The sequence below is a fragment of the Oryx dammah genome, unplaced genomic scaffold, assembly GCF_014754425.2.
Source record: "Oryx dammah isolate SB20612 unplaced genomic scaffold, SCBI_Odam_1.1 HiC_scaffold_26, whole genome shotgun sequence".
In the NCBI taxonomy this organism is placed as follows: domain Eukaryota; kingdom Metazoa; phylum Chordata; class Mammalia; order Artiodactyla; family Bovidae; genus Oryx; species Oryx dammah.
In genome coordinates this window covers 85,251,729-85,270,342 of record NW_024070210.1, presented here as the reverse complement: position 1 = coordinate 85,270,342, position 18,614 = coordinate 85,251,729, and the positions used below count along the sequence as shown (strand labels likewise).

The 18,614-nt window shown below is 52.2% G+C and overlaps 1 protein-coding gene across 1 annotated transcript in view; it reads left to right on the top strand.

The window, feature by feature from the left end:
- Window positions 1–14,658, top strand: part of LOC120852507 (coronin-2B) — a 148,964-nt gene extending 134,306 nt beyond the window's left edge. Inside the window, exons 5-12 of the mRNA XM_040225783.1 lie at window positions 402–566; window positions 2,449–2,565; window positions 2,688–2,792; window positions 3,321–3,417; window positions 7,190–7,302; window positions 7,653–7,743; window positions 7,947–8,086; window positions 12,690–14,658. Coding sequence (XP_040081717.1) covers window positions 402–566; window positions 2,449–2,565; window positions 2,688–2,792; window positions 3,321–3,417; window positions 7,190–7,302; window positions 7,653–7,743; window positions 7,947–8,086; window positions 12,690–12,821 — 960 coding nt within the window. The 3' untranslated portion in view covers window positions 12,822–14,658. The remainder of the gene's footprint in view (window positions 1–401; window positions 567–2,448; window positions 2,566–2,687; window positions 2,793–3,320; window positions 3,418–7,189; window positions 7,303–7,652; window positions 7,744–7,946; window positions 8,087–12,689) is intronic.
- The last annotated feature ends 3,956 nt before the right edge of the window (window positions 14,659–18,614 follow it).

The window sequence follows — 18,614 nt, the reverse complement described above, 5'->3', positions numbered from 1 at the left end:
TTCTCTAATAAAAATTTTAAAAAAGAAAAAAAAAAACCCACTCTATGCCCACACTCTCTACCTGACCACCTCTTAACCAAGAAGTAGTCTCTACCCTCCTAGTAGGAAAAAGAAGAACCCAAAGCTGCTGGCAGGGAGAATGGAGCCCCAGCCCCTACCCCCAGGTATGCCCTCAAAATAGATACGGAACCCAGCCAGGAACATTCATCCTTCTTGCTAGAAGTAGGAACTGGGCCGGGGCTGGGATCTGCCCAAGGACAGTGGTGGATTTGTGTGACGGGGACACAGCCACCTTTGATGTAGAGCCCACCAACATGGCCCCCATCCCAGCGACACGACTCCTGCACGGGGCGTCTCTCCCAGCAGGGCTGAGCCTGCCTCCTGCGTGTCTGCCCTCCCAGGTCCTCATCTGGAACCTGGACGTGGGTGAGCCGGTGAAGATGATAGACTGCCACTCGGACGTGATCCTCTGCATGTCCTTCAACACTGACGGCAGCCTGCTCACCACCACGTGCAAGGACAAGAAACTGCGTGTGATCGAGCCGCGCTCTGGCCGCGTCCTGCAGGTGAAGCCCCGCACCTTTCTTGAGGGGTAGGCAAGGTACTGGGAGCTGGGGCTCTGCTGTCAGCCAGCCCTGGAAGGAAGGACTGTGACGGTCTTCCATGTACCGCCCTGCACCTCTGGGGACCAGCCCTGTACCTCTGGGGACCAGCCCATTTGTTCTGGGCCCTTCTCTGCTCATAGGAGCTCTGCCTTGTTCTGGATGCAGAGGGACCTCAGTAGCCTCTCTCATCCACACAGACTCCACCCCTCTCCCCAGATGGGATTCTTCTGCCTGCTCTGAAGGCCAAAGTGGTGACCCCCTTCCGCACATAAATCCCTGGGTGCTCATTGTGGGCACAGGAGGAGGGGACTTTGGACTCACTGCCCAGCCACCTGCATGGGATGAGATGGTAGACAGTGCCAGCCTCAGGGGCGGCTCCAAGTGGAGAGGTGGATGGTGAACTAAGCTCCAGTTTTGGTCCTTGATTCTGGGTCTTGACTCCGAGGAAGGGATTAGGTGCCATTTGGGAGTAAGAAATTTACATTTCTTGAGTACCAACTTCCTGCTAGTAGTGGCAGTAGATGGCTTGGAAAATTTGGATGGGATCTGAGGTTTACCTCCTAACACAAGCAAGACTGATGCGTTTATCTTGGAAAAACCCAAAACTGCAGGACCAGAAAGTCGTCTACAACAACTGCTGTTACAAACAATAATCACCATAGTTCTTAGTGTCGTCAGTATTTACCCAGAGCTCACTGTGTGGCACGCACTAACTGTGGGCTCCGCGTTGCCCTCCCCTCACCCCCATTTAATCCTTGTGACGGTCCCCTGAGGTGGCCACTGTTACTCTTCCTATCCATTTCCCTCATGGGAATACTGCTTCTTGGAGGGGGACAGACCTGAATCTCAGAGTTAGAGGAGGAGCTAGAATTCAAACCCCCAGAGCCCATGCTGAGCAGAAAAGATATAAAACAGCAGAGACCTCCAACCTCCATCTCACACCCAGAGAGGGTGAGGGACTCCTCCATGGTTCCACTTTTTGGCAGAACTTGGAACCAAACTCCAGAGTGAGTGACGCCAGCCCGGCTCTCTGCACTGCCCACCAGCCTCTGGTTCCTACCTGACGCTGACTCATCCTGGCAAAGGGCTGCTGTGTGTTAGGAGGAAAAGGAGGTGCCCAGAGGGACGGCCCAGTTAGAAGGAGGTCCTGGTGAACTGAGTCAGCCAGCAGTGATCCAGCGTGAGTCCCGGTCGTCCTGAGCCTCAAGCTCCGCATCCTCAGAGAGCCCTTGCAGTAGGCATGTGGTGACGGCGGAGAGATACCTCAGTGAGGGCACTGGGCACCCGGCCCGGCGCCAGCCCTGCCTGGGGCTTGGTCCATGTCCCCATCCGCTCTGGGATATGGTCTGGTTTCCTGGTCCCAGGGCTCCGTGCTCCACAGCACCTGTATTCATTTCCTGCAGCTGCCATAACAAACTACTGTAAGCGGGGAGCCTTACAACAGAAATCGATCCTCTCTCACAGTTCTGGAGGCCAGACGTCCACGGGAAGGTGTCCCCAGCTTCCGGGGGCTTCCTTGGCTGGTGACCCCACCAGCCCAGTCTCTGCAGCCACAGTCACGCCACCTTCTCCCTTCTGCATCTGTGGAATCTCTCTTTGCCTCTCTCTTCTAAATAAGGACACCAGTGATGGCACTTAGGACCTCTGAGGATGATCCAGGGGGAATCTCCCCATATCGAGGTCTTTCACTTAAAATCACATGTGAAAACCACCCTTTTCCAAACAAGGAAACATCCACAGGTTCAGGGAGTCGGGAAATGGATATGTGTCTGGGGCCCTGCAGGCAGCCCAGCCCGTACCCTAGTGTCGAGGACCTGGCTCACCAGCTCTCTGATTCCATCAGGAGGCGAACTGCAAAAACCACAGAGTGAACCGGGTGGTCTTCCTGGGGAACATGAAGCGGCTTCTCACCACGGGGGTCTCCAGGTGGAACACGAGACAGATCGCCCTCTGGGACCAGGTCAGCCTCGGGAGGCGGGGAGGAGGGTGATGTCAAAGGGTCGTAGCCCCGGGGCCTGGCTGGGGTTGGGGAAGGTGAGTTGCCGTCCTGCCTGGATACTGATCCTGGGCCCCCGCCTGCAGGAGGACCTGTCCATGCCCCTGATCGAGGAGGAAATTGATGGGCTCTCTGGCCTTCTGTTCCCCTTCTACGACGCTGACACCCACATGCTCTACCTGGCTGGAAAGGTAGTGGAAGGTGGGGGAGGGACGGGGGCGCCTGTGGGAGACCTCTGCCCCCACTGGGCCCTCAGTCCCCCCCTACCTCCCAAGAAGAGCCTAACCTCTGCCCTTCTCCCGACCCAAAACGGTCCCACCGTCTTCTATCAAAACCTACCCTGGCACTGGATGCTCCTTTTACTCAGGTGTCAGTGACTGAGGATCCCTTGGGGGTGGACTGGAGCCACATTTTCCAGGGGAATGAGGCTCAGAGCCTGGAGTGCTTCATCCCCAGTGATGGCATTTGAGGCACCTACCAGGAGATCTTGTTTGTCGAGAAGACTGTCCATATACCCACCAGCGTACCCCCCCACACCACCCCACCACCCCCAGCGAGTCCTGCGTGGCATCCCCACTGGGGCCTAGAAGCCAGGCTTCCTTGGCCTTTTGAGCGTCTTGGGGGCTCGTGGAGGCTCTCTCAGTGGCCTCCTGGACCAGGATCTGCTGAACCCACCCCGCCCCTCCTTCTTCCTCCCCTCCGTCTCCCCTGGCCCCCAGGGTGATGGGAACATCCGGTACTACGAGATCAGCACGGAGAAACCCTACCTGACTTACCTCATGGAGTTCCGCTCCCCGGCCCCGCAGAAAGGTCTTGGTAAGGGGGCCCTGGGGCTGCCATGGCTGTTACACTCTGAGAGGAGAGACTGGAATTGAGCTCTTGGGTCACCTCTCCCCCACAATGAAAAATCAGCCTCTGAAGCTCAACTCATGGACCAGTCAGACTGGAACCTCCAAGTGCTGCCCCGTGAAGGTCAGCCCACTCTTCTTCAGCCCGCCTGTCACCGCCCATTTGACCGGTTCCATCCATCCACGGGGCTTGGCATCCGCCGCCATCTCTGGCCATCAGCAGCCTGCAGGGGTGTGCGCGGTCCCTGCATTCCTGTCTGCAGATGGGGAGGCTGAAGCCCATTGTGGTTCTGACATGGTGGAAGGAGGTTCAGTAACTACAGCTCAGAACTAGGTCCAAGTGCAGGCCCCTTCCTGAAGCTGCTGGGAAGCCAGGACCCCCCAGTCCCCTGAAGCAGCTCTGTCCCTGCCTGAGAAGACAAGAGGAATTCCAGGGGTCCCCTCCCCACCTCCCCAGGCTCTCCAGGTTCTCAGGCAAACCCCAGAGAGGACTCCAGGATTGACGAATGTAGTCTGGTTTTCACGCCCACTCTCTTCCAGCACTAAAGCCTTTCTGTGAAGCCTTTGTGCCCAGGGACTCACACTGACAGGGGGTCCGACTCAGCAGTCCGCCATGTGGGGTCCAGATCACCCAGTGGAAGAAATCTCTGGAGTGGCTCTATTTCCTTCTCTCCTTAGAGCTTGAGTCTGGCTTCATCCTTCTGAGGATCTGGTGTTATGGACAGGGCCTGAGGGCCAGCTTCAGAGACATCAGGGCTGCAGGGGCCTAAGGGCCACCCTGCCCCCCCGCCCCGCCCCAGTGACCAACAGCAAACTGGAAAGCTAGAGATATGCCGGAGGTCCTGATGACCATTCCACTGACTTCACCCTTCCCCAGGGCTCTGTCACCCCCACCTCCCTCACGGTCACCCCATCATCAACTAGTATAACAAGCAGCCTGGACTTTGGAGTCCAAACTAGGTTTCTACTCTGATTCAGCTGTGTCCGTAACCCCTCTGAGTCTTAGTTTCCTCCTCTGTAAAATGGGATTAAACCTACTTTGAAGGGCTGTTGTAAAGCTTAGAGATCACGTACACAAAACATTTAGCAGAGTACCTGGCTCCTTCTCCTTCACACAGTCATTCAACAAATGTTTATTGGCTACAACTGTGTGCCCAGACCCTAGCTTAGTCCAGGGTACAGTAATAAATAAAACAGAACACGGCCTCTCTCACTGCCCACTGAAGGGAAGACAGACAATAAACAAATATGTAAGGAAAATATTGTATGGTAGTAAGTTCTAAGAAGAGAATCAAATGGGATCATAGAACAGAGAGTGAGAAGGACTGTTTTAGATGAGGGGGAAACCTCGCTGTGGAAGTGACATTTTAAACTGCGATCTGAAAGGCAGGAAGGGGGAAGAGTAGTGCCAGCAGAAAAAACAGTTAATGCAAAGGCCCTGAGGCCAGAAAGGGCCTGGCATGTTCTAGGAGCAGAAGGGAGGTCAGTGTGGCTCAGCATAGACTGTGAAACAGGTGGCAGATGGGGAAAGTGTTAGGAGATTAAGCTGGAGAGGTGGGCTGGGGCCAGATCCCATGGGATGCATTAGACAGGGTGCATTAGAGTTCTCCAGAGAAACAACCAAATGTATTTATAAAAGAGGAATTGCAAGGATTTGGCTCATAATTACAGAGGCTGAGAAGTCTCACCATCTACCCTCTCCAAGCTGGAGCCCCAGGAAGGCCAGCGATATAATTCAGTTCAAGTGTGAAGGCCTGAGACCCAGGGGAACCAATGGTACAAAACCCAGTTCAAGGGCAGGAGATGAGATGTCTCAGCTCAAGCAGCGAGGCAGGAAAAAAGGGCAAATTCCTCCTCCCTCTGCCTTTTGCTCCATGCAGGCCCAGAATGGATTGGGAGATGCCCACCACGCACTCTCACTGGGGAGGACCATCCACTTTACTGAGCCCACTGACATATAACGTTAACCATCACACGGGGAGGAGTTGGGATTTCATTGGGAGCTCTTTGTAGAATTTTATTCTTCTTGGGCTGGTGGGTAGGTGAGAGAGGGACAGTGTGACATGATCTGAAAGGTTAGTTTGAGATTGCTGTGGCTCCTGTAGGAAGAATGTATTTGGGAGGCTGGATCTTGAGAGGGCAGGAGGCAGGCAGAGAGACCAGTTAGGAGGCTGTTGTGGACTTCTAGGCAAAAGAGGATGTTAACTAGGGGGATGGCATGAGATGAGGATGGATCCGAGGATGTTTAGAAAGTTGGGTCATCAGGACTTGGGGAGAAGGGAAAGAGGGGGTACTGAGGATAACTATTTCTGCTTGTCCTCCTCACCTGTGGTCACTGTTGAGCACTGACCACGAGCCAGGCACTTTCTGCAGGCTCTGGGTGGCTACTTAACTCACCGTGGGCGGGTAACATAGCTCTAAGTGGCAAAGCCAGGACTCAAACCCAAGTCTCCTGGCTTTTCACGGTACCATGAAGCCACTTCCCTCCCGGTTCTGGAATTCTCTGTTCTGGTAGAGCATCCTTCCATTCCAGATGAGGAAAGGTAGAACCTTCAGGCATATTGACATCCTGGAGAAAGAAATTCATGTTGTCTGTGCTCACACTGCTGGGCAGTTAACAAGCATCTTCACACTCAGTCTCATGAGGGGCCACCACTGGACTCCTCTAGGCAACCAGGGAATCTAAGGCTTAGAGAGGCAGTGATTTGCCCAAGGACTTCCAGCCAGAAAGGGGGGAGAATCGAGATTCAAACTCAGGATCCTGTCCCACCCCAAAGCTGGTGTGTCTGACCCCACACCGAACTGCTCTCCCAGCAGGTGTTCAGCTGATGCAGCTGTTAGGGCTGTTGTGTCTGGTGCCCACACGGACACACATGAGCACACGCAGACACGCATGCATGCACGTGTGCCTGTCAATCCTAGAAAGCACATGGCAGAACAGCAATCTTGGGCTGCATTTAAACCTCTGAGTGCACAGGAGAGTGTTCCCCTTTCTTCCTTCCTTCCTTTATTTTATTTCTTTATTTTTGGCTGTGCTGAGTCTTCATTGCTACTGGTGGGCTTTCTCTAGTTGCAGCAAGCCCAGGCTACTCTCTGGTTGTGGTGTGCAGACTTCTCATCGCGGCGACTTCTCTTGCTGCACAGCACTGGCTCATTAGTTGCAACTCATGGGCTCTAGAGTGCAGGCTTAGTAGTTGGGGCACACGGGCTTAGTTGCCCTGAGACATGTGGGATCTTTCCAGACCAGGGAGGGATCGAGCCCATGTTCCCTGCATTGGTAGGTAGACTTTTAACCACTGGACTACCAGGGAAGTCCTCTCCCTCTTTCTTTCTCTATGAAGACTGGGAGCACAGAGGCTTCAGGAAACCAGTTCGTTTCAGCAGGTGATGGGCTCTGGGGTATCTAGAGTGACAGCACTGTGTAACTGTGGGCAAAAGCCCCTTTCCCTCTGCCCCTCAAGAGTCTCACCTACAAAGAGACTGGATTAGATTCAAGTAGTTGCGCAGCCCCTTGCAGGCCTACAGTACGCACCTTGGTGAAACAGGTCTGGCCCATGGGGCTTATTAGACAAAGCCTGACTCGGGAAGCCCCCAGCCCCTTCCTGTCCACTGCATGGGTCCTTGCCTCCAAACCTAGTGCCCTCCAACTGCACCTTTCCCCTGGCCAAGGTCATCAGGAAGGAGGGCTGCTTGGGGGGATTCCTGGGACCCCATGCAGCTGTGTGTGTGCCTGTCTGCAGGGGTCATGCCCAAGCATGGGCTGGACGTGTCTGCCTGTGAGGTGTTCCGATTCTACAAGCTGGTGACTCTCAAGGGCCTCATAGAGCCCATCTCCATGATCGTGCCCCGGAGGGTGAGTGGAGCCGGGCTGGCTGCAAAGGGCCCCTGGCAATGAAAGCTAACTTCCTCACTACTGGGGCTATGAGCCTGGAGGAGCTCAGAAGAAGGAGGTGTTTTCCTGTGGATTGGGGTCTTCAGGTCTAATTTGGGGTGCAGAGGGTGAGGGCCACTCCAAGGTGAGGGCAGTCGTTTGCTAACGAAGGCAAGGTGGGAATTCCAAGTGGGAGACACTAAATACAAAGACTTGGAGCAGAGAGAGCAGGTATGTGGTTGGAGGTCAGCGAAGGGGAGACTCTGACTGGAGAGAAGGGGCCTTCTCAGCAGTCCCCCACCTGTCCACTCTTCTGCTCCACCCCACTGCAGTCGGATTCCTACCAGGAAGATATTTACCCCATGACGCCGGGCACGGAGCCAGCTCTGACCCCCGATGAGTGGCTGGGAGGCATCAACCGAGGTACCACTAGGGGTGGGCTTCCCAGAAGAGAATGGGAGACGGCAGTCTGGGCCTTCAGTCTAGCCCACCCCCTTCCCCTTGCATATGCTCCTCATTGAACTCGCCCTCACATCAGCCAGCTGTCAGGCATGATGTCATGAGAGGCACCATCACTGAAGAGCCCGCAGGACAGTCGGTGAGAATGCATGCCTTGCCTTGCTTAGATCCTGTGCTGATGTCTTTGAAAGAAGGCTATAAGAAGTCCCCCAAAATGGTGTTCAAGGCTCCCATCAAAGAAAAGAAGAGCGTGGTGGTCAATGGAATAGATTTACTAGAAAATGTCCCACCTAGGACAGAGAATGAGGTAAGAAAAATAAGTTATTGCCTCCACACACACTGGCAGAGCGAGACCTTTGCATTTCAATTATGAGCTTCAGGCCCTTAGGCCAGCTCAGTTCTGAGGCATTTTTCTTTCTGTGACAAATACCATAAGTAGCCTGCTGTGGGCTTCTGTTGCCTCTGACCCCAATAAATAGAGGCTGGGCTATGGTAGGGATAGTGATGCCCCTCCCCATCCCCACAAATCCCAGAACCTGGAGTTACATGTCCCCTTGTGAATCCATATCAGAATGTTGTTGTCATCTGCAGTTGTAAATTCCTGGCTCACGAGGGAAAGCCAGCCTCATGTGTTACAGCACGGCCTTCCTCCCTGGCATGGCAGCTGCCGCGAGGTCTGATGGTTTCCTGTTTTTGTGGAAGAGGCCGAGTGTTTATGAAAGTACTCTTTGTACCATTTGGAAAGGGAGCAGCTCTCTCAGGGCAACCAGAGCTGGGCCTTGTCCACGCCCCCCAGAGGCCTTGCCTTCCACCACACCCTTGGTCCCTGGCACAAATACAGTTCAGCTCAGCCAGGATTCATGGAATGCCCACTGTGTGCCAGGCCCTGGGCTGGATGCAGCTGAAGTGGAGATGCTGCAGGGAGCCACCTGCATCTGGCTCTCTCATTTCCTGGCTGTGCCTGAACATGTTTCCTGACCTTCCTAAGTCCATTTCCTCACAGCAAAATGGGGATGTGAAATGCTGTGAGAGTTAAAGAGATCGTCCCTAAGTATCTAGCACTTTTCCTGCTCACATGCAATGCACAGAGAGGCTAACTGCATTAGCTCTCGAGAAGGGGGCAACAGAGGATGAGATGGTTGGGTGGCATCACCGACTCAATGGACACGAGTTTGAGCAAACTCCAGGAGATGGTGAAGGACAGGGGAGCCTGGTGTGCTGCAGTCCATGGGGTTGCAAAGAGTTGGACATGACTGAGTGACTAAACAATGAGAACCATGTAACAAATTACCCCAAGACTTAGGGACTTAAATCCCACAAATGTTTTATTATCTCACAATGTCTGTGGGTGCCAGTGACTCAAGGGCTCTCATGAAGGTGTGAACTGTCAGCCAGGGCTGCAGTCACATCTGAAGACTTGCCTGTGGAAGGATCTGCTTCTGGCTTTCCTCACTTGGTTGCTAGCAAGACCCATTTCCTCATAGGTTATTAGACTAAGGGTCTCATTCCTTCAAGAGCTGACAGCCAGAGGCCTCCCTCAGGTCCTTGCCACATGGACCTCAAAACAGGGCAGCTCACAGCATCGCCTTGAGGAAGAGAGGGTGTCAGAGGTGGAAACCACAGTCTTTTTGTAAACTCACCTTGCAAATGGCATCCCATCACATCTGCCATATTCTATTCATTAGAAGCAAGTTACTGGGTTCAGTCCATCCTTGAAAGGAGGGGGATAACATGGGGGCCATCTTATAATTATCACTGTTGTTCATAAAAGTATGATCATTCCTGACCACCAAGGCTTAGTCTTAAAGGTAAAATTGACAGGTAAATTTTTAATTGCTATAAAATATGTTTATGTGCCATTATAGAGGGATGCTCAGATTTCTAAGGCTGGATGAAACTATGATCAATGGGATTTGCTTCAAAATAATCACCCAGGAGAGTGGTACAGGGGAAGGAGGTAAAAATAAAGATGAAGCAAGAGTGGTTACATGTTATTTGCTGAAGTTGGATGTTGGGTACTTGGAGGTTCATGGTGCTTTTCTTTCCACTTTTGTATATATTTGGTGTTTCCTTTAAAAGAAATTTTTTATGTACACTGACAAGGTAGGCATAGTTGAATTGTTGCGAGCCTAGGGCCTTAATAAGAGCCTGAAGTTTGTTCTAGTACTGGGTATGGAGAGGGCAGGGTTGAATAGCAGTTACATGGAGTGAACTTGTCTATATGAATAAGAACAGAGGACCTGGAGAAATATTTTAAAGGGTCTCTAAGCAAACAACACAAATGACACAATCTATATACTACAGCTTGTGTCCTTTCCTCCCTGGGGGAAAAAAAAAATTTGCTCAGAGGCTGGTAACTCTTGTTTTACCTTTTACCCACAATTTTAATACAGAAAATTAGAAACAACGAATGAGAAACTGGTTCAGCAGTGAAGAGACCATGGGTAGCTTGACACACAGGAGGAGAGATGGTTGTACAACTCTGTAATTTTACTAAAACTCACTGAATTGACACTTAAAATGGGTGAAATTTATGGCATATGAAGTATACCTCAATAAATATGTTTTTTAAACAAAAGCTGATCCAAAAAAATTATACAAGGAAACTTTGAGAACTTGGAAGGCATAGGTATATGTAGAATTATTTAGTGTGGGGCATATAGCATAATATCTCTTGAAACAGAGGTAACTAGAACTGGTTTGTTGGTTAATATAAATTTTTTCCAAGTCAGTTAAAGGAATGAATCATATAAATGATATATACATTCTTTAAACAATTTATTTTTGTTTCAAATATAAAACATATACATTCATTCCACATGTTTTGATGTAGAATCAAGACCTTCCTTTTCTCTCGGGACATCCAAGTTGGGATCTTCTATGTATCTGTCAAATAAATCACACTTTAACTCCAATTTCCATTTTCAGTGTTTTTTTATGTGGAATGAGAACTTAAAATCAGTCTGAAAACAAAGCTCTTGTTTTTTCAAAGTTTTCCCCAGTGTTTTTTTTTAAAGACAGGTTTATTGAGGTATAATTGACCTGCCGTACACTTCATTCTTTGTAGGGTACAGTTCCATGAGTTTTGACATATGCCTATAGCCGTGTAACCACTACCATGCAATCAAGATACAGAATATTCCTCAATCTTTTGTGTGTATATCATCCGTACCTATCAGTAGCAACTTTTTTAGCACCCCCTCTTCATCAAGATTCTCAAATGCATTCAACTTAGTTTTTATCGAAAGAGCCACTCTCTTTTTGTATTTCTATTTCATCAGTTCATGTAGTATTTAAATTATGCAATTACAAAGACAGCTGCAACTCACACTGGGCAGTTGGAGGACCAAGACAACTGTCTGTTGGTAACACTCAACTCAAGTGTGTGGGGTCCTTCAGGAGCCTGCAGAGGCTGTGTTGTGTGGGCCAGTCTGTTTTATGGAAGCAGTGGAGAGGGTGTTTAATCCAGGGAGTCATCTCAGCAAGGGTGTTGTCAGATTCCTATGCTTTACTCACGGCCACTCCAGCAATGCCCAGTGCAAATTTTGGGGTGCTGTGCTAGTCCCCCATCAGCAGGAAAAATACCATTCTATATCGTGACCTTAAGGAAAAGAGAAGAATAGGGGGAAGCCTATATGAATAGAAAGAGAACTATATGAATCTTAGGAATTAGGTATTCTTAACTTCCTTGGTGGATCAGTGGTAAAGAATCCGCCTGCCATTGCGGGAGACATGGGTTTGATCCCCGGCCCAGGAAGATCCCACATGCCTTGGAGCAGCTAAGCCAGAGCTCCACAACTACTGAGCCAGCACTCTAGAGCCCTGGCACTGCACCTATTGAACCCACGTGCCACAGCTGCTGAAGCGCACAAGCCTAGAGCCTGTGCTCTGCAGCAAGAGAAGCCACCACGAGAAGTCTGCGCACCGCAACTAGGGGGTAGCCCCCGCTCTTGGAAGCTAGGGAAAGAAAGCCCAGGGAGCAACGAAGACCTGGACAAAAATAAACATCTTTTAAGAGAAGGATATTAATGTATACAATAGATAACTAATGAGAAGATACTGTAAAGCACAAGAAACTCTACTCAGTGCTCTGTGGCGACCTAAATGCAAAGGAGATCCAAAAAAGAGGGGATGTATGTATACATATAGCTGATTCACTGCGGTGTACTGCAGAAATCGACACAGCAGTGTAAAGTAACTCTGTGCATGTGCGTATGTATACTCTCACTTCAGTCATGTCCAGCTCTTTGCAACTCTCTGGACTGTAGCCCACCAGGATCCTCTGTCCATGGGATTTTCCAGGCAAGAATGCTGGAGTGGGTTGTCACGCCCTTCTCCAGGGGATCTTCCCGACCCAGATTGAACCAGCATCTCTTACATCTCCTGCATTGGCAGGTGGGTTCTTTACCACTAATGTCACCTTGGAAACCCCCAAAGCAACTATACTCCAATTTAAAAACAAAAAAAGAGAGAGCCGATACAAAACATTTCAGAAAGCTTTCCATTCTGAAGGTAAGTAAATAAATTATCAAGGCTTGAAGCCCTAAATGGGTAAGCTTAGGATATCTGGCCTGTGTGGACTGGGCCCTTCCTTGGTGATCTTGGATCAGGGTCCTTTCTTTTCTGCCTCACAGGGTGGGGTGGGGTGGGGTGGGGTGGGATGGGGTGGGGGTGGGCATGAGTAGGAGCGGGAGCGGGCATGGGTGAGCTCAGTCTAGAGATGGGAGAGCGGCCACCTGAGTCACCTCCACCCGGGAGTGGGGAAGGAGTGGGAGGCCTGAGCCAGAGGGACAGCGGCTGCATGGGAGGGAGGGGCGGGGTACGGGTACCCCCTCCCCCCGCCCCCGGGGAAGGTCATCTTCTCACCTGTTCTCTCCCACCCTTCTGGCCCCTTCTCTCGTCCACACCAGCTCCTCCGAATGTTCTTCCGGCAGCAGGATGAGATTCGGAGATTGAAAGAGGAGCTGGCCCAGAAAGACATCCGCATTCGGCAGCTTCAGCTGGAACTGAAAAACTTGCGCAATAGCCCCAAGAACTGTTAGCTCCGCGGCTGGGCTGCTTTCTAAGCCGATCTGATCTCTCCGTTGTTTCTACTCGTTCCTTAACTTCCCCTTCTCCGGTGACCCCAGAGAGAGCGCCAGGACTGGAGCTGGGGGAGAGCCTGAGGACCCCCACCTGCCACCTCAAGAACTGGAAGCTGACCTTTGACCTCTCGACCTCATGCTAATAGGAGTCCCCAGCCTCTCCCAGAGTCCAGGCTGGCATGCCCTTTCCCAGACACCCCTGGAGCCTCAGCTTCCCCTTGGCTGGGCAAAGCCCGTGAACTCCCCCCCCAACGACTGCCTTCTGGGGACCAAGGAGCGGAGGGGGAAGCCAGAACCCCAGTAGACTTAGAGGTTGAACTTGTCCCCGGCAGAGGGGGCTGACGGGACATCTCCGCGCTTATGCTGGGGCTCACGGTGGCCCTGATGGACGCGCAGTAAGGGCTGGATTGCAGGCATCCGCGGTCTCCCTCCCCTCCCCTACCTCCCTTGCCCTGGGCAGCCCCCGAAGCCCATTCGCCTGACCAGGGTTGCAAGCAGCCCAGCTCCTTCCTGTCTCTTGCCCCCTCTCTCTTATCTTCAGGGAATTAAGAGGATCCTTCACCAAGGCCATAATGACCCCTTGCCCTCCCCTGATGCTCTTAAAGCTCTGGCAACGCCCTTTTCCCGTTCACTTTGTGAGGCAGTCAGGGTAGGGAATAGTGTCCCCATTTTACAGATGACACAACTGAGGGTTGCTTTGGGGAAGTGACATCGCTGAGTCACCCAGCAGGTGAACAGTGGACCCAGGACCAGTGTTGTGCAGACTGCAGGCCTGGGCGCTTCCCACTGCATCAAGATGCCAATCCTACAGGGACATCACCAGGGCCCAAGTCTCAGGGGAGCAGGAGGAGGGCCGGGAGCCTCCCACCAGCAATAGTGCTGATGGGCCTCCCCCCTCCCCCACACTCAGTATCCCTCTGACCTCCTGGCCCCCACCCTTCACTCTCACCCCCCAGGTGACTCACTCCAAGATGAGGCCTCGTCCTCCTGGAGGTTGAGGCCGAGGAGGGTGGCGCTGGCTCTGGGAGGGCCGAGCAGTGGCCTGCTGGCCCCGAGGGCTGCTCTGCGCGCGTGTCCCTCCCTGCTCTCAGCCACGGTCAGCCTTACGCTTGTAGAACGACCACAGCCCCTAACATTGGTGTAGCACTTTAAGGTTTACACAGCCCTTCGACATAGAGGATCCGCTTTGAGCCGCATCTCAGCTCCCAGAGGCAGGGAGCATTCTCCCCACTTTGCAGATGAAAACACTGAGAAGCAGCTCAAGGCCATAGGACCCTGGGAGATGCCACATTTCACTTGATCTTCTACCATTTTCTTTTTTCCCTCCTTTTCTCCCTTCATTTCTCATTACTCACAGAGTGTATGAACACTGTTCTCAGAAAAGTCACAGTTTGAGGGGGGAGATCTGGTCTGGGGATCAAGAAATGGGTGTCTACACCTCTCTCATTAGCTAGAACCTCTAGACGCATTGTGCTCTGCACCTGCTGTCCCACGGCCACCCTGCAGAACCTCCATCCGCAGAGGCGGGCTCCCTAAGCCCCTCCGAGTGACCTGGGCAGGGAAAGCCCCCCAAACCCTCAGGCTTTTCCTCCAAGAGCCTTCCACGCTCACTGCCAGCTAAAGCAGGGTCTCCTCACCCCCCAGACCCCGCTGCTAGACTGCGTCAGCTCACATCTCTTCCTCCCCACACTTCTGAAGCTTTTTTTTCTTCCCCACTGACCTTTGTGGTCTTCTGTGATTATTTATGCTGCCTCCCAAGGATAGAATTGAAATAAAATGTTTTCAAGTTGTCAGACCTGGGCGCAGCTGGCTCATTTCACCTGGGCGGTTTCTCCTCTTGGTCGCCATGGTATCCTGATGGCCAACTCCCCAGCCACAGCTCTGTTGCTCCTCTGCAACAACAACCCATGTCTGTGTCTACAGGTGTGACTTCACACCTCAGCACTGCTGACGTCTGGGGCCAGATGATTCTTTGCTCTGAAGGCTGTCCTGAGCACGATCAGCTATTTAGCAGCATCCCTGGCCTCCGCCAGCCAGATGCCACAGCAACCCGAACCCCGTCATGATAAACAAAAATGTCTCCAGATAGCACCCAGTGTCCCCCCCTGGGATGTCAGAATTGTCCCTAGTTGAGAACCACTGTTCCGCATCCACATCCAGCCCTGTGTTGGGGTCTAGAGGACACCTATATTGTACATTGGAATGCTGCTTCACAGTTTACAAAGAACTACTCCATGTACTTGACTCCTTTGATCTTCACAGCTGCTCTAAGTGGTGTGTTCTAATTTTTCCCATTTTCAAAAAGAGTAGTCAGGTCCAGAATGTGACATGCTCAATCAAGGTCATTAGCTGGTATTACGGGGAAGACACACAGGGACATGGACCTCCTGAGCCCAGAGTCAGAGGAGGCACATGTTCCCAGTCCTCAGCCAGGCTCAGCGCTGGGCAGGGTCTCTTCTGGAAGGAGGGCTAGGGCCCATCATGAGACAAGGGGCTGCCAGGCCTCTGGGCCACCCTCCCTCTCTCACCGAGCCAGGGTGGTCGTGGAGCAGAGCTGTCAGTCTACAAAGTCATGTGACAGTGTGGATACCACAGGAAACTCCAGAGAGAGAAAAGCAGAGAAAAGCAATGAAAATCTCAGAAAAGAGGGCTGGAGAGGAAATGATAAAGGGCAGCGGAAGAGCAGGGGGCATGACCTGAAATAGGTAGGGCGTGGTCCAGGCCCCGCTCCACCTCTGACGGGCTGTGTGACCTGAAGTGATTCACTGCTCCTCTCTGGGCTTCACTTTCTCTATAAAGTGAGTGTGTAGGACAATTGGAGGGTCCCTTAATGATCTGATACTTGAGTTTCCACAAGTGTCTCCTAGCAATTAGGAGAATGGAACAAAGCCCCAAGATCACCAATTGTCTAGCACAAGTGATGCAAACAAGAAATAGTTTCCGTAAGATGTTATGGAAAAATCCAAACAAACTTTTTGGCCAACCCAATATCATCAAGAGAAGGGAAGTAGTAGGGTGGCTTCCAACAGGGCTTGGGTGCAGAAATATACTCTAGCGAAACATGAATTTGAAAAAGACAGCCATAGAGTTTCTCATGTGGATCAATTCACATTTCTGGGCTTGAAAGAAATGCTAAGGTCATTGAGAGTTTGGGCTCCAAAGCTCCTTCTCCAGGGATGCGGAAGAAGGTGGATAGAGCTGGGTCTTTCACCAAGGCTTCTCCCAGCCTGGGCTGGTGAACACACACGGTGATCTGTCTCACATATGCCTCTGTCCCATAGGATCCCCAATTCCAAGTCCAACTAGGCAGCTCTTTAATTATCACTTATTATGGAAGGTTGTTCAAGGTCAGAGGTGAATGTGATTTCTCTCCAAGCAGCCCGTTTCCCAGGTGCATTTGTTGATGAACCCATTGCTTGCTCATTGGCTGTCCACATATGTCTTTTAGTTCTTCACATACTAGAATATGCTGCATGTCTCCTCATTCATTACTCTGATCCTGCAGCCAGTTACAGCCTTGCTGATCCTGCGGCCAGTTACGGCCTCACCTACCACATTGCTCTGATTACTGTAACCATGTAGGAGAACAAGCCCATCTGGCTTTTCATACCTTTTCCCAATGCCATGTTCCTCACCAGGTGCTTGCTCCCTTCTTTGCTCCAGGTGAGAATATCTGAGGCTAAACTCCAGACCCTTTTCTTGTATGGAGAGGTCCCTCTGGGCAGGCCTAGAACTCTGGTCACACATCCCCCACATACCAACACCTACTTGGATTTTAAGCTCAGCCTAACTCACCTTGAGTGGCTGAATCTACTCAGTACTGGGCGTTGGGAACCCAGAGATGGGAAAGAACCAGGCTTGCCCTTGAGGGGCTCCAACCAGTGGTCCATCAATAGGCATCATGTCACCCAGCGGGATGTGGAACCCCTGGAGGCTGGGGTGAGTTCCACCCTCTGCCGGGTTCCAGGTGAAACAGGCAGTTGTTTGCAGATTTACTGATTCCTGGATTCCCTTCAGTCAGCCTCCTGAGATCCCAAGATGGGCTTGGGCATTTTTAGACTCTCTCTTGGTGCTGGGCACACATCCCAGACTGCCAGTGGACCGTGCAGAACGTGGCTGCTTCTTTCCTGTGCGAAATGATTTCATATTGCAAACACCTCCACCACAAGGGCCCTGCCCCTCAGCTTGGAAGGCTGTGCTGACCGGGCTGCTTAGAGCAGGAGCAGACGCTCACCTCCACCACAGGAAGCCTTACCAGACTCCTCTCCTCTATCCCCACCAACCCAGGTCCGCCAGCCTGAGGAGCAGGGGGATGCAGGCCCTTGGATCAGGGAGAGGAAGAAGGCGATGCTGGCAGAAGCTTCTTGCTCTCTGTGCCTCTGTGTTTCTACTTGGGAGCAACCTGCTGACTGTCTTCCCTTAGTATTTTAATTAATTCAGTGACAAACTCAATTGGATCAGCCTTACTTAGAGAAGGTGAGCAGCTACAGGGTCGGGTCTGCAGAGTTCTATGAAGTTCCTGTCCCAGTCCTCATACCTGGCTGTCCCATTGCCTGGAAACCCCCATTAGCACAGTCCCTTTGGGCGAAGCTTTGCCCTTGCCAAAGCTCTACCTATAACAGATTTCCTCGGGTATTCAGCTGCTGTTGTGAAGAGGGTTGACAGATTGAAGGAAGGAAACAAGGGGGCAATGAAAAAGGGGCGGGCTCAAGTGGAAGGAAGGTGATGGGAACACTGAAGACTAAGATTTCAGATTTCAAGGTCACAGTGATTAAGGCAAGATTCAAAGACCAGGAAGAGTTTGCTAGGAGCTTGAATCCAGCCAGCAGGTGGCAGATTATGGCCTTCTTATCAAGCCCATTTTTCCTGAGCTGAGTCCCTTCTGCCACCTCCCATCCCACCCCAGAATGAATGACCCAGATATAGGCACAAGGGCCTCAGGCAAAGCAGACACACAGAATAGCCAGGATCTGAAACACCCCAAGTACAGAAGAAGGAAGGCTCAGTGGGGGACAGCAGGACCCTCGCTGCCCCAAGTTGCTGTCAAGAGACTGCTGGAGGAGTTATCTGGAGATAGCCAGAGGGGGGCGCTCACCTCACCACCCTCTGAGGCTGCCTGTCCCGAGTAGCTGGAAAGAGGCTGAATCGGGGTTGCCTTCCCAGCTGAGCCCCTGACTCTGTGACCTTTAGCAGCTCCCCGCTTCCTGTCCTGCCCAAGGGACAATGGCAGGGAGGGGCCTGGAGAGTACAGTTCAAAGAGGCCTGAAGCTGATGAGATGGCAGAAGGAAGAGCCAGGAACGTGAAGAGGAGGGAAGAAACGCCAGAGAAGGAGGAGCAGGGGTCCAGGCTATACCTCTGCAGCCCTGGTCACAGCCCAGCCCAGGCCTGGGGCTCACCAGCTTCAGCCCCACACGGTCTCCAGGAAGTTGCTGATGAGAGAAACCTGAGCTGCACCCCAGGCAAGAGATACAGCCCAGGGGCAGAGAAAGAGGGGTCCCAGCCAGGCCATGGAAGCCCTGAATCGGTGCCCTGGAAGGCTGGGCTCCACTCTGTTGAAGCAGGAGTGAACACTTCCCTCTGACTACTGCAAACAGAAAGTATTAGGGGGCGGCTCTGAAGCAGGGAGCAAGGTGAGGGCTGGTAGGCTAGTGGTGGGTAAGGGAGGAGATGGGGAAGGGGTGGCTGGGGCATGGGTTAGGGCAGACTTCAGGATGGTCATCTTAGGTGGGGATATAGGGGGAGGGGAGGAA